Raw genomic sequence first — 13,413 nt, 5'->3', positions numbered from 1 at the left:
GCAGAATTCTAATAGAAAGAAGAGCTGTATTACAGGCATAAGATTTATAAAAAGTGTGCACACGTTATTCAACATTAGGAAAGCAATTTTTGTAATATACTACATTTAAAAATCGAAGGATTAAAAATCATAATCTTAACTCTCAAAACCTAAAAGTTCAACTAATGCTAAAAAACAAAACAAAAAACATACAAACAAAAACAGCATAGGTCAGGCTTGGTGGTTCAAGCTTGCTATAATCACAGAACTCAGGAGACTGAGGCAGGTGGCTCTCCAGTTACAGACAACATGGGCTACACAGCAAAACTCTGTTACAAAAAAGAAGAAAAAAAACAAAATTAAGTAACTAGTTTTGCAAATCCTAATGGAACAAAACTTCTAAATGTCATTAGAATGCAGAAACATTGACTTCAAACATGAGCAGACCAGGTTAGTCCATAAAAGAAATAAATTTAAATATTAAGAAGATGAAAGAAATGTCAAGAACTGCAGAGTACATCGCTGACTGCTTAGAAATTCTAACAGCATCCACAATTTACTACGACACAAGGAGACACGCGCCTTCAAAGCGCTCCATTCCCCGGGAAACGCCCGGCTCCGGCGCATGCGCGACTTTCTGCGCATGTGCGCCAGACGCAGAGGCGGAAGATGGCGGCGCCTAGCTTCCCCACGCCGTTCTATGGACACGTGGGTCGCGGCGCCTTTAGCGACGTGTATGAGCCCGCAGAGGACACATTCCTGCTGCTGGACGCGCTCGAGGCGGCGACAGCTGAGCTAGCAGGGTGCGAGGAGGGCGAGGGCTCCAGCGGGAGAGGACTTGGTTGCCCTGGGGAGGCGGCCGGGAACGGCCTGCGGAAGCACTGTTGCTGCGGCCCTGACCGAGGAGGCAGGGCGGGTCCCTGGGCGGTGATTGACAGCAGGACGTGGGCGTGCGAGCGTGCGCGGCATCTTTCTCCCCTTACCCGGAAGAGCGGCGGTACTGTGTTAAGAGCTCCCGGAAACTCTGCTTGTTTTCAGCATTCTTTAAAAAATACTTAGAAATTGCGTGGGATTATTTGATTTGCTCAGTACAAGAAAAGCACCCTCTAGCAACGAAAGGACACAAAAGTGAAAGGAGTGTGAGATCCTGGTGTGGAAGTATTTAAAACCCATTCAGTAATGTTCTGTAAAGAAACAGCAATTACATGTAGCTAGTATGAATGAGAAACTGATTTTTTCATTTAATTGTAAAAAAAAAAGTTTCATGTAGTTAGATCTTTTGTAAAAACCTTAAAAGTTGCCTGCAACAGCCTATAGAATCTGCCCTAGCCTCCTGATTTGTTGAACTGCTTGCCATAAATTTTAATGACAAGAAGAATAAATCCCTGCGTTGTAATTTTTCAGTGAAAAGAATTGGGGTTGTTAGGCTTATTTAATGATCAAGACTTGAACTGGGTTTCCTCAGAATGAACCAAACAGCTGTCAGGTGGTTTCAAAGACCTTTATTGTGTTCATCTCTCTTAAAACTTCGTCATATTTTTCCACGTATAAACTGTTCCAAGACTCGTTTTTCATCATAGACGATGGAACTTTGGGATTTACTGGAATAGAGTATGGAACAATACCATTTTATAACTTGACTTTTATTGTCAAGATATCTCAGAAAGATTTACGAGCACAAATTGCATTGCAAAGTATGCTGTAAAAGGAGCTGATTTCGTTATAAAGTCTTGGATATTTCCAGTCTTGGAATTCTAATTCTTTATGAGACCATGATAGTTATTTCCAGAGAAGCCACTTAGTAAGATTCACAGACCTTACTAAAACCCATTACAGTCTTGTCAGATGAGTGGACTGGTTCTAAAATTAAAAAAAAAACAAAAAACTACCTTCTTGTGTAGTTGTTTGGGGAAATTAGCAATCTTAGAATGTTAATCTAGACATTTTCCCAATTCAGCATACCATGTACAAATACAATTCTGCTGCTGCTCTAAATCTATCTATGATGGAGAACTTTTTTTTCTAGGATACACTGTTGGGTTTATGAAGGTTAAATACTTCAAAATGATACAAGCGTCTTTCATGAATAAATTTTATAATAATGTCCATCATTTTAGGAATACCCAGGAGCTCCTTGGGGGAAGGGATGACATCCTTCTATTACTTTTCCTAGCCTAAACTAATATTCATACATTTTGTTTTGTTGAAATTGAAAACCACCTATTGTAATATATAATTTATGGATGTACAATACATGACCCAAAATGTGAGCAATTTTGAGTTATGCATTATTAACATATTGCATCACTATTGACCAGCTTAAAGTGGTTGTCAGAAATTATAAATTACCTTTCTATTTCCATATATTTGCAGGGGAGTGATGATGTTGGAGAAATATACATTATAACTAGCATGAGCTATTTTCTGTGAAGTGTATTTTGATGTTATTAACATTTATATTGTTGGGGTTTTTTTTTAAGAGTGGAAATATGCCTTGAAGTAGGGTCAGGATCTGGTGTGGTGTCTGCATTCCTGGCCTCTGTGATAGGTCCTCAGGCTTTGTACATGTAAGTATTTAATTTTCATCCTCATCTTCCCCTGAGAAATTCATTATGAGTGACTGCTTGAATGAATGCTTTTTAAAGTAGACAGTATGTATCTGATAGTGTTTAAGTGAAGTAAGGACTCAGATTGCAAATTATCCTTCCCAAAAAATTATAAATTCATGTTCAAAATTGCTTCTTCATACTGTATAATTGTAGAAGCAACATAATTTTAAGTTACCTCTGAATTTGAATCTTTTTTAGGTAAATAACTTGATTACTGGAAAAAATGGAAATTAAATATCTTTATAAAAACTGAGAATATAAAAGTCACCAATAAATGTTGTCACACATGATCTAAGTGTGTTTCCTTCAGAATTTTTTTTCCCATTTCCTATGTCTTCATTTAATATTGTATCACGAGCATTTCCCTGCCCAAAATTTCCTTTAAATTTCATTTTTGGTGGCTGCATAGAATCATAATTAAATTCCTTCTTATGTATGTGTGTATATATATGTATTTTCTTGTACATTATATCATCATAATCTTTTTCATCAGTATAATAAGTTTTTGTTCCTTTTTCTTTGCTCTTATTAAAACATTCTTTTTCTACATATGCTCTGTAGAATTAACAGGACATTTCTTGCATTACTCAGGTACAGATTTGACTCATAAAGACAGGATATAGTTTCCTTCTTTTTGTTTCTAGGTGCACCGATATCAACCCTGAGGCAGCAGCTTGTACCCTGGAGACAGCACGCTATAACAAAGTTCACATTCAACCAATAATTACAGATTTGGTGAGCTGTTAATCATTATCCAGTAATAATTTCTTTTTCCAATACATTAAGGTCAAGATGTTCTAGGTCAGAGAAACTTTAGTAAATTCTTAACTGGTATAATCTTCCTTCTCCACAATTCAAAGTGAATTTATATTGGTTATATAAATCAGGTATCTCTTGATCAAAAGTGTCAGTGAACAGTATTCAGACTGTCCAAATTTTGATGTATTTTGTTGGATTTTTTTGTATTGTCTTTTTTGGTGCTAGGGATCAAACCCAAGACCTCAATGAATGCTAGGCAAGCACTCTACCACTGAGCTACATCCCAGCCCAAACTGGCTAGATTTTAAAAAGATGGTAGCTTTTTCAGCTTTTCAGCTTTTTCAGGCGCAGGTGGCTCCAGGAACTCAAATAATGTTACACACATCTTTATCTTACCTCTGAATTTTCTCTTGTAACTTCGTTCCTAGAGAGTCTTTCCCTTCATAATAATGAAGGAATATTATAATAATATTCCTTCATAAAATAATAATATTTTCATGTCTCTATCTTCTCAGCAATTCTCCCAAGGAAAGAAACCTTTTGTACTTATATTACTCTACCAAATGGCCCTGAATGAGTATTGTTTTGATCAGTTTGGTCATATGCCTGCCTGTCAATCTCTGTGGCCAAAGAGGATTAGAATATGTAAATGATTGGCTTCGACCTGGGTTGTAATCCCACCCCAAGAGCTGAGTTAGGATAGACCCGACCCCAAGCCAATGGACTGAGAACAACAGAAGGTAGAACTTCAGAGGAACGGGGAAGTGGGTCTTGTGTAGGTAAAGGCAACAAATAACAATTCTAGAATTACTGTTTTATTTTAAGACGTTAGCATCATACATTTTTAAGTTGCAGTTAAAATGTTAGTAATATGAATAGGGAACATATTTTTAACTTGTAGGGCTGTTTTTTAGTTATGAATGTGAATTGCCTTTTGATAAGCAAAAATCATGAGGGCTTGGGATGCATGGCTGAAGTGGTAGCAATTGCAAGACCCTGAGTTCAAACCCAGTATTGGAAAAAAAGTCATAATGACCTCTCTGTGTCAGGTAAACAAGAAAAATCCAAAATACTTTCTGTACTTCTTGATCTGTATTATCACTCTTACACTGATGAGGATAGGTAGCTTTCCTGCTTTTTTTAAATTTATAAATGAAGGACTTAAACCAAAAAGAAACAAAATTATTTTTGTGTTACTGGAAGTTGTTATTGCTCATAAAAATCTACATGAGATCAATGTAATTTTAACTTTTTTTTTTTTTTGGCAGCACTGGGTTTTAGACTGAGGGCCTTATACTTGCTAGGCAGGTGTTCTTACCACTTGAGCCACTCCACCAGCCCTTTTTTTGTGCTGGGTTTTTTCGATACAGGGTCTTGAGAATTACTTGCCTGGGGTTGACTTCAAACAGTGATCCTCCTGATATCTGCCTCCTGAGTAACTAGGATTTCAGGCATGAGCTACTGGTACCTGGCATGATTTTAATTTTTAACTCATCTCCTTACTGTGTCCATAATTAGTATTAAATATATGTTTTAGATAGAAAAAAGAGAAAAAAATTCAGAACATCTGCTTTTTTTAAATACACGGAAACTAGACGAGTATCTTTTTGAAAGCCACATAGTCAATGCAATGCTAAATACAGGATTAAAGCCCACATCTTCTGAGTGCAAATCTAAATGTCCCACGGCTGTTATAGGACATGAATGTGGTGTCCATGCCAGAGTCACCTCTTCAGTAGTTAAAGTTGATGCTGAAACTGAATATTGACTCAACAAAGCAGTAAGCAAGAGATAGGTGGGAGCTTTGGTATTGTGGTCAACTTACAAACTACACTTGCCTGTATTCAAAACTTGGGACCTAGATTATCATACCTCTCATTATTTGAGTTGCTGAGTTTACCTGTTTCAAAAGAAGCACTTTCATTCTATTTCATTTTTAGTTTTACAAGAGAATCTTTTTAAAGTATGTGTCATAGGGGACAATGATGTAGCTAAATGGTAGAACACTTGCTTGGTAGGCATATGGACTACTAGGCTGAGAAACTTGATTTCTTCATGGAATTAAAAGCAAAGATCTTGGTTATTTCAAGTTTGTTACCTCACTTCAGTGCTACTACTGGGGAGAACTGAGAAGAACAGCAGATTAGTCATGTTTAGACCTGGAGGCAAAGCTACATCTGAACTACTTCCAAAAAATGGTATCCTTTCTCTTTTTTAGTAAGTAAGGAAAGAAATGTTAACTTTGTAAACATTTCCTCAAAAGTATGACTTTGGGGCTCTCTTTAAGCTGCATATTCAATAAGCTTATTAGGATGATTAAAATGGGATTGCTTGCAGAAACCTGGGTACAATGGAAATTCTAAGACATTGATTCATAATAATACATGTAAGTAGCTTAGTGGTACAGGCAATACTTAGGTGTATGACTGGGTATTAAGTGACTGTAACAGCTATTCCCTTTCTCTTTCAGCCATTCTGATTACATTAAGAAGGTCTGCATTTGGCACTTTTTTGTTTTTTTAAACAACTATTTAGCACTGACAAATGCCTATGTAACAGAGAGTAGATTGAGACATTCTGAAACTGGCAACGGTAACTATCACTAAAAACATTTTACTGGAGACAGGGTCTCACTATGTAGCCCACATTAGCCTGAACTCTTAATCTTCCTGCCTCTGCCTCCCGAGTGTTGGGATTACAGGCATGCCCCATCATGCCCAGCTAACTTAATAGCATTTTTGTTTGTGCTACATTTATTCTTAGAATCATTCTATTTACCAAAAGTAATAGTGATTTGCCATTTAATGAATGGTAAAGTTTCTCTTTACGTTTAATTTAACAAAAATCACATTTATGGAACAATATCCAATAAATGTTAGGGACCTGTACATATATGGGAAAGAATTATGGGAATGTTACTAAAATAACCAAGGTTTTGCATATTTCCTTGAGATACTTCAATGTTCCGTTTAAGAAACAGGCTCAGAATTCATGAGTAAGAGTTAGTACAATGTAATAATTGAAGGAAATGGTTTGGTGATGAGAACTCTTCCAGATACAATGTTTTTGCTTTTACTATGCCTGTGAAGACATAAGATGAAATAATGAAACATGACTTTTTAAATATTTAATTATGTAATTGAATCAGAGGAATACTTTAAATGGCATTTTGCCCTAAACGTACTCTTTAAAAAGACATTCTTTCTTGTTTTCCATAGAAAATCGCACCCAGTTCAAAGATTTTCAAAATGCCAAACATACTGGTTTAATCAGTATGTTCAAAGCATTTCCTCCCTCCCCCTCCCCGCTTCCCTTCCTTCCCTTCCTAACCTCCCCATCCCACCTCCCACGTTCCATTCCTTCCTTCCCCCCTCCCTCCTTCCCTTCCTTCCCTTCCTAACCTCTCCCCTCCCACCTTCCCTTCTTTCTCTCTCCCCTCCCTCCTTCCCTTCCTTCCGTCCCTTCATTCCTTTGTGGTGCTGGAGATTAAATAGAGCTCTACCACTTGAGCCCCACAGCCCAAGTCCTCAGTTCTTTCAGTCAGAACATTTATAAGTAAATGAAAAAGAAGAAAGCAAAAAGTCCTTTCTTTGACAGAATGGTGTTTTCTAGCATTTAGATATATTTTCTGTCGTCTTGTTTCTCTTGGTTATAGAAAGTAAATGTTTAAGTTAGTGGATATAGCTGTTACATTGTGTTCAAATCTGTAGAGGATATATGCTACAGAGTGAACTCAAGAGTGTAAACATGCTGTTGAAGAGCAGAGGCTTTGCTGAGCACTTGCTCATTGTGGTAATGTCCTTAATTTTAGTTAAATGCATGTAATCATCTGAAAGAAAATATAAAAAATACTTTTTGTCTACAAGTACAGCCCTTTAACACTTTTTTTTGTTTTGTTTTGTTTTTTTGTTTTTTCACATTTTATGAATGCTTTATTTATACCAGGCTAGGGTACTGTGGAATAGACAAAGTTTTCAAACACTTTTTTTTAAATTATTTTTAAAGGTTTATTATTTAAGTCAGAGTCCAGATTAAAACTCTGACTGTTGTTGAATGCATGTAGGTCAAAGGCCTGCTGCCAAGATTGAAAGAAAAAGTTGATCTTCTGGTGTTCAATCCGCCCTATGTAGTGACTCCCCCTGAAGAGGTAAGACATACAACAAATTTTAATTACTAATATTCTCAGCTATTTTGTGTCTAAAATAAAATGGGCTTCATGATGTGACGTCAGTAATATGCTGCTGACTGCTCTCATTTTATCCTGGTTGTCAGTGATTGGATATTAACAGTAGCATAGAACAGGAACCTAAAACTAACAAGAATTACAAGTTATGATCACATATACCCTTAAAGTTCTTACCCAAATCAGGCAGCACTGTTTAAATTCATATACTCCTGTCTGTATGCATGTATGTATGTAGTATCATGAATAAAAACATGTAAAACAAAATAATTTTTAATCAACCATAAATTCACATAGAAATTCCTTCTGACAGTTTCAGGTTTCCTCTTTTCACGGGTATTACCAAAACATGGAAGAGTAGAACCAGTTTTCATTGTAGGTAGGGAAAAGAAATAATTGAGATATATGACTTTTTTTTTTTAAATCTCAGTAATGAAGAGGTAAACCATATCAACCTTTTCCCAGGAAGCTCAAGCAGACAAAGAAAAGTTTGATAATGGACTAAGACTAGTTTCCTTTAAATATTATGCCTATTTTATTCTTTAATGATGATTCTCTGACAAAACTGATAAACATTCCACTTAGTTCTACACCAAAAAAGGGAAAGACCCATTTGACTGTTATTGCTACTAATTTTGGTTAAGTAACCAAAAAACCTGTTGCTCCACTGACATAGGAATCTATGAAAATAAGGAAGTCATTGTTATGAGGTGAACAGCAGCTGAGGTAGCTTAGTCCATTTTCTGCTGCTAAAACAGAATGCCACAAACTGAGCAATTTATAAAGAAAAGAAATGTATTCCTCACATGTCTGGAGGCTAGAATTGCTACATCCAGGTACCAACATCTAGGGAGGCCCATGTTGTGGCAGAGGGGAATCACATGTCAAGAGCAAAGACGCGTTCATTAACAGGTTTCTTTTCATCTCATAAAGCCACTAATACGGTGTGGTTCAAGCAGTAGAATGCCTGCCTAGGAAGCTGTAAGCCCTGAGTTCAAACTCCACCATCATAAATAAATAAATAAATAAGTAACTCCACTAATGACATCATGAGGGCCCAGTATAGGAATCTGGGGGTTTAGTTTCCAACATGTATACTTTGGGGATATACATTTAAACCATAGCATGAATGATAGTCAACTTAAAACTCAGGAAAGCACTCTGAAAGTAAATATCAAAAGTAAGAAAAATGTTTCAGTTCAGAAATCTCAGCCTTTTGAGACTTAATTTTAAAAAATCATTTACATTTGTGAAAAAATTCACAAAAATATTCACTACATTCCTATTGATGATGGCAAACAATGCGAACTTGTATTTGTAACAGAGGAGAAATAGTTAAATAAATCATACAATACTAGGTTTGCAAACTATTGGGAAGACTAGTTAATGAGGAAGCAATTCTGAGAACATGGTGACCAAAACAGAGCCCTGTGTTTCCCCATGTTCCTAGCACTAAGCTGTGTGCACCTCCTAAGCCTTAGGGATGCTGGGATGCATGGGTAGCTGAGTGTAAGGCAATGCCTTGGGCTCTTCTTCAGTCCCAGCAGAGACAGCTGGTGTCATACTTCCTGTGAACTGAGCAAATAGGTACAGACTAGGATCAAAATACAGATGTCCTGGAACTTTTAAAGACAGGTTTTCCATAGTGATACATTAGGAAATGCATTAAAAGAGATTGTGATCATTGTCAAGACCTCAACCACTGATACGGAAAGCAATGAAAGGAATATTTCAGCCCACAGAGCATGAAAGCACAGTGAAAGAAATCAAAGAGATTTAAGAGACTTACGGATTAGGTCCAGGAAATAATAGGACTTTGAGCTTATAAAAGGTTGTATCTATACTTACTAGTACACCCAGAAACATGAAATAAAATGCTATTGGTTTGTGCCTGTGGTCTCCTAAGAATCAGGAGTTGACCCAGGAAGCAGGTGAACAGAAGACTACCAAATGTGCCTGCTTCCTTCTGAAATGGAAAAATAGAGTTTGTTTGGTGCCAGGTGATGTTCCTGAAGGAAGCAGGATAAACATGCCTGAGTATCCCTGGGGAGGTTGGAACCTGGTGATCTTCCTGAGAGTCATCTGTAAACAGATAAATGTGGCTAAGCATCCTGGAGCCATATCACAAAGGAGTCCTAATCTATATTGGAGCAAGAGTGACAAGAGACAAAACTGGCAGAGGCTGGCCTAGTCCATCTTAATCTGTTAAAATTTCCAGAGAATGGATTTCTACAAAATAAGAGTGTAAACAAAGGAGGAAGGGATACATGAAACCCAGAGAGGAAATTCAGAGGAAATGCCAGGAAAGGGAAGTCTCCAGAAGAACAGTTGGACAAAAACAGAAAATGTAGTAAATTTCCTAATTAACTTTGTGAAAATTTGTAGTGAGAAGACTGTATAACAGGTATGGGAATAATCAGAATTAGATTCAAAGAAAATTAAGCAAATAGACATAATGAATACCCCAAAACAGTTAAATAAGATATGATACTTTTCTGCCATAAAAGATTATATAGCCATTAAAAGAATAAATTAGAATTATACCAGAGGAAATGAAGAGACTTCCATAACTTCTTGTTGAATGAAAAAAGCAAGATGGAGGTAAGAATACAGAATATAATCCTATCTTTGTAAATATAGTCAAAAAATAAAAACCAGTGTATAGAACATAGGAGAGGGCAGACAAGCAAATGGAAAGAAAATATGCAGCTTTTTTTTAACCAAGTGTGTGAACATATTTCTCTTTTTTTAAAATTGTGTGTATGGTTATGAAGTAATTATTTTAAATGGGGAAATATATGCCATATTAAATGAATAAAAGCAGAAAGCTTGATTGTATATAAATAAAACTAAAATATAGATAAAGGTCATAAAAGGATCTAGAAGGAGAACAGTTGTGTCAGTCTTGAAGTAATGTTTAACTGATTTCTTCAAAACATTCTTGAGGTGCTGGAGAGTAGACACGTTAGACAAGCACTCTACCACTGAGCTGTATCCCCAGTGCTTTTTTTTTTCAGAGTCTCACTCACTATGTAGGCCAGACTGGCCTCCAACTCAGGATCCTTCTGTCTTAGCCTCCAGAGTGCTGGGATTGTAGCATACAACTATCCCACTCTGCTTGTATGTTTTATACTTTAATCTAGAAGTGAGGCAGATGCATTGGGACATTTGAAGCTTTCTGAATAGTAGATCTCTGATAAGCTATCCCAGCTTCTTTCTAGTTCTTCTACATTAATTATAAGCATTACTCCTGTTCTTAAATTTAAGCATTTCATTAATAGTAGCAATTATTATTAAACCCTTAGTGTATGCAGAGCAACATTCAGAAATTTAAATGTACTTCCTCATTTATTCCTAACAGTAGATTTAAAATAATATTTTTATCATGTTTTGTCTAATTGAACCCTTTATAGATAAAGGGAGAGACTAATTTTACAAAGAACATTACTAATTTCCCCAATGCCACACAAATTAGAAATTGGTGGAAGTTAGACTCAACTTTACGGTCTCTTTGTCAACAGTAAAGTACATTATTATCTGTCAGAAAGATTCAGTTTGTGATCTAAATGAAACTTGGCTTCAGTCAAAACAATCTCTCTAATTTGCAACAGGTAGGAAGTCATGGAATAGAAGCAGCCTGGGCTGGTGGCAGAAACGGCCGGGAAGTCATGGACAAATTCTTTCCACTAGCTTCAGATCTACTTTCCCCAGGAGGATTATTCTATTTAGTTACCATAAAAGAAAACAAGCCAGGTAATAGAGGCAAGCTTATGTTTAACTGTTTACTTTGCTGAAAACAAAAGTAATGTGAAAGACTAATTCATAAAGTAACCTGAGATGTTAAATGAGTTTTTAACTCATTTCGACATTTAATGTCAAAAGAGATTTTTAAGGGGTAAAGTTTTTCGTGTTTTTAAAAATACTGTCTTCCTTGTGGGGTTGAGGGGGTAGTTTTCCCCCATTCATAATTCTCTGATTTCTTCTAACACTTCATTCTCAATATTGTGAATTTTTTCTCTACCCCGTGGTCTTCACACCTTTTACAGTTCTCCCATATACTCTTGATCCATCTGAAATTTTATATGAAAGTTATCTAATTGGGTGGATTTTTAAATCTTGGTTTCAGATTACTTTACACCTAAGTTGGCCATAATCTATTTTCTCTTTTTGTATATATATCAAGTTTGATTTTTATCTTTTATCTAATATCCCCTTGTCCCTCAGATCATGTCATAATTTTAATTACTAGTGTTTTTTTTTCTTTTTCCTTACTCAGTTTTCTTAGTGCAATCTTTTTGGTTTTATTTCTTTATAAAAAGGAGTTTTTGCTCTTTTCAGTATGCCTGAAAGAAATACATTACACTTCTCATTTACTCTTACTGGACAGTGTCACTATTCAGTTTGTCCATACCTTCATTGACCTTTTTCACCCAAAAATCATGACAGAGATTGGAGCCAGGCAACTAAAAACTAAGCCACTTGCAGTAATAATTTTAATGTTTCTGTTTGATCTAAAGTAGACTACCATTACAAACCAGGCCATTCAATCTGATTAGACTCCTCAGATATACCTTAAAAATTCAGACTTCTTCCATTTATCTGAAGCCCACATTCATTTTAATGGACATTTTCTTGATGTACATTGTTTTGTCAAATGAATGTAATTCGTAAATGGTCTGTGTTTCCCATCTTGTTAAACTGTTTACAGTGGTCATACACATCAGCAAATGATTTACTTAGATTTCACTTTTTAATTTTCATTTTAGAAGAAATTTTGAAAATATTGAAGACCCAAGGTCTACAAGGGACTACTGCACTTTCCAGGCAAGCAGGCCAGGAAATCCTTTCAGTCCTCAAGTTCACCAAGTCCTAATACTGAGACCTACTAGAAGTGTGCCAAGAGCTACTGGAAGCTGAATACATTCAGCATATTTTGAAACTGAAGTCATTCCTTGGTTAAGGAATTTTATTAAAAATTTATCAAAAAGAAAGAGGTGGAAAGATGGGGCATTCCCTCTCACCAGGGAATCAGGCCTACAGAGATATTTGCACATGTGTGAGTAAATATGTAATTTATAATTTGTATTTTATACATAAAAGTTGCACTTATATGTGAAATGATGTTCATTTCAGCATTAGTTATAATAGCAAAACAGGAACCAAACTAAATGCTCATCAGAACGGAGACTGGTTAAATTTTAGTATGCCCATTTCACTGAAAATGCAGCCATTAAATAGGAGTCAGGTCTGTAGATACTACACCAGAGAGGTCCTATTAAGTGAACTCCTATTAAGTGAAAAGAGAAAACTGCAAAGTAGTTTTTATCATGTATGTATATTTTTGAAAAACCAACAGAGATGGTATATTTATATGGGTATATAAGGAAGAAAGCCTCAGAAGATAAATAAAAAGTAGGAATAAAGGAACTTAATCTTTTATTATGGCATTTGTATTTGCACAGTGACAATGTTGGAGAATGACAGTGGGTAATCCTAAGTTTAACCAAGTGGTAACTCCATTTACAGGTGGTGTACCAGATGTGTTTTTATTCCTTTAACAAATTAACTCATCACTTGATTCCTGCTATGCAGCTGTTGATCTGGCAAATGTCTTTTTCTCCATATTTATCCATAAAGGCCTACGAGAAGCAGTTTGCTTTCAGCTGGTAAGGCTAGCAGTGCACCTTCACTGTTCTGCCTCAGGTATTATCTACTCTTCAGACCTATGTCCTAATTTAGTTTGCAGGGATCTTGATCACCATCCCTTTCCACAAGATACTCCACTAATCCATTACATTGATGGCATAGTGTTTTGATCAGGTTGTCAAGAAATAGCAATTATTCTAGACTTAATGGTAAAGATGGTTGCATACAGCAAGATAG

At 36.1% G+C, this 13,413-nt stretch overlaps 1 protein-coding gene across 1 annotated transcript; it reads left to right on the top strand.

Moving 5' to 3' along the window:
• The first annotated feature begins 617 nt into the window (after positions 1-617).
• Hemk2 (HemK methyltransferase 2, ETF1 glutamine and histone H4 lysine) lies at positions 618-12,967 on the top strand. The gene is made up of 6 exons (XM_074072856.1): positions 618-782; positions 2,460-2,546; positions 3,233-3,323; positions 7,411-7,494; positions 11,142-11,283; positions 12,297-12,967. Exons 1-6 carry the CDS (start codon positions 649-651, stop codon positions 12,401-12,403), a joined length of 645 nt encoding a protein of 214 aa, XP_073928957.1. The 5' UTR covers positions 618-648; the 3' UTR covers positions 12,404-12,967.
• The last annotated feature ends 446 nt before the right edge of the window (positions 12,968-13,413 follow it).

This window comes from Castor canadensis, chromosome 5 (genome assembly GCF_047511655.1).
Source record: "Castor canadensis chromosome 5, mCasCan1.hap1v2, whole genome shotgun sequence".
Taxonomy (NCBI): Eukaryota; Metazoa; Chordata; class Mammalia; order Rodentia; family Castoridae; genus Castor; species Castor canadensis.
Note: the sequence above shows the minus strand (reverse complement) of the source record. Positions and strands in the feature narration are given on the sequence as shown.

Excerpts from the sequence above, each read along its gene's own strand:
- Hemk2 (XM_074072856.1), top strand. The coding sequence starts at position 649 with ATGGCGGCGCCTAGCTTCCCCACGCCGTTCTATGGACACGTGGGTCGC. Across the intron at positions 783-2,459 it reads GCGACAGCTGAGCTAGCAGG|AGTGGAAATATGCCTTGAAG; the intron begins GTGCGAGGAGGG and ends TTTTTTTTTAAG. Across the intron at positions 3,324-7,410 it reads AACCAATAATTACAGATTTG|GTCAAAGGCCTGCTGCCAAG; the intron begins GTGAGCTGTTAA and ends GAATGCATGTAG.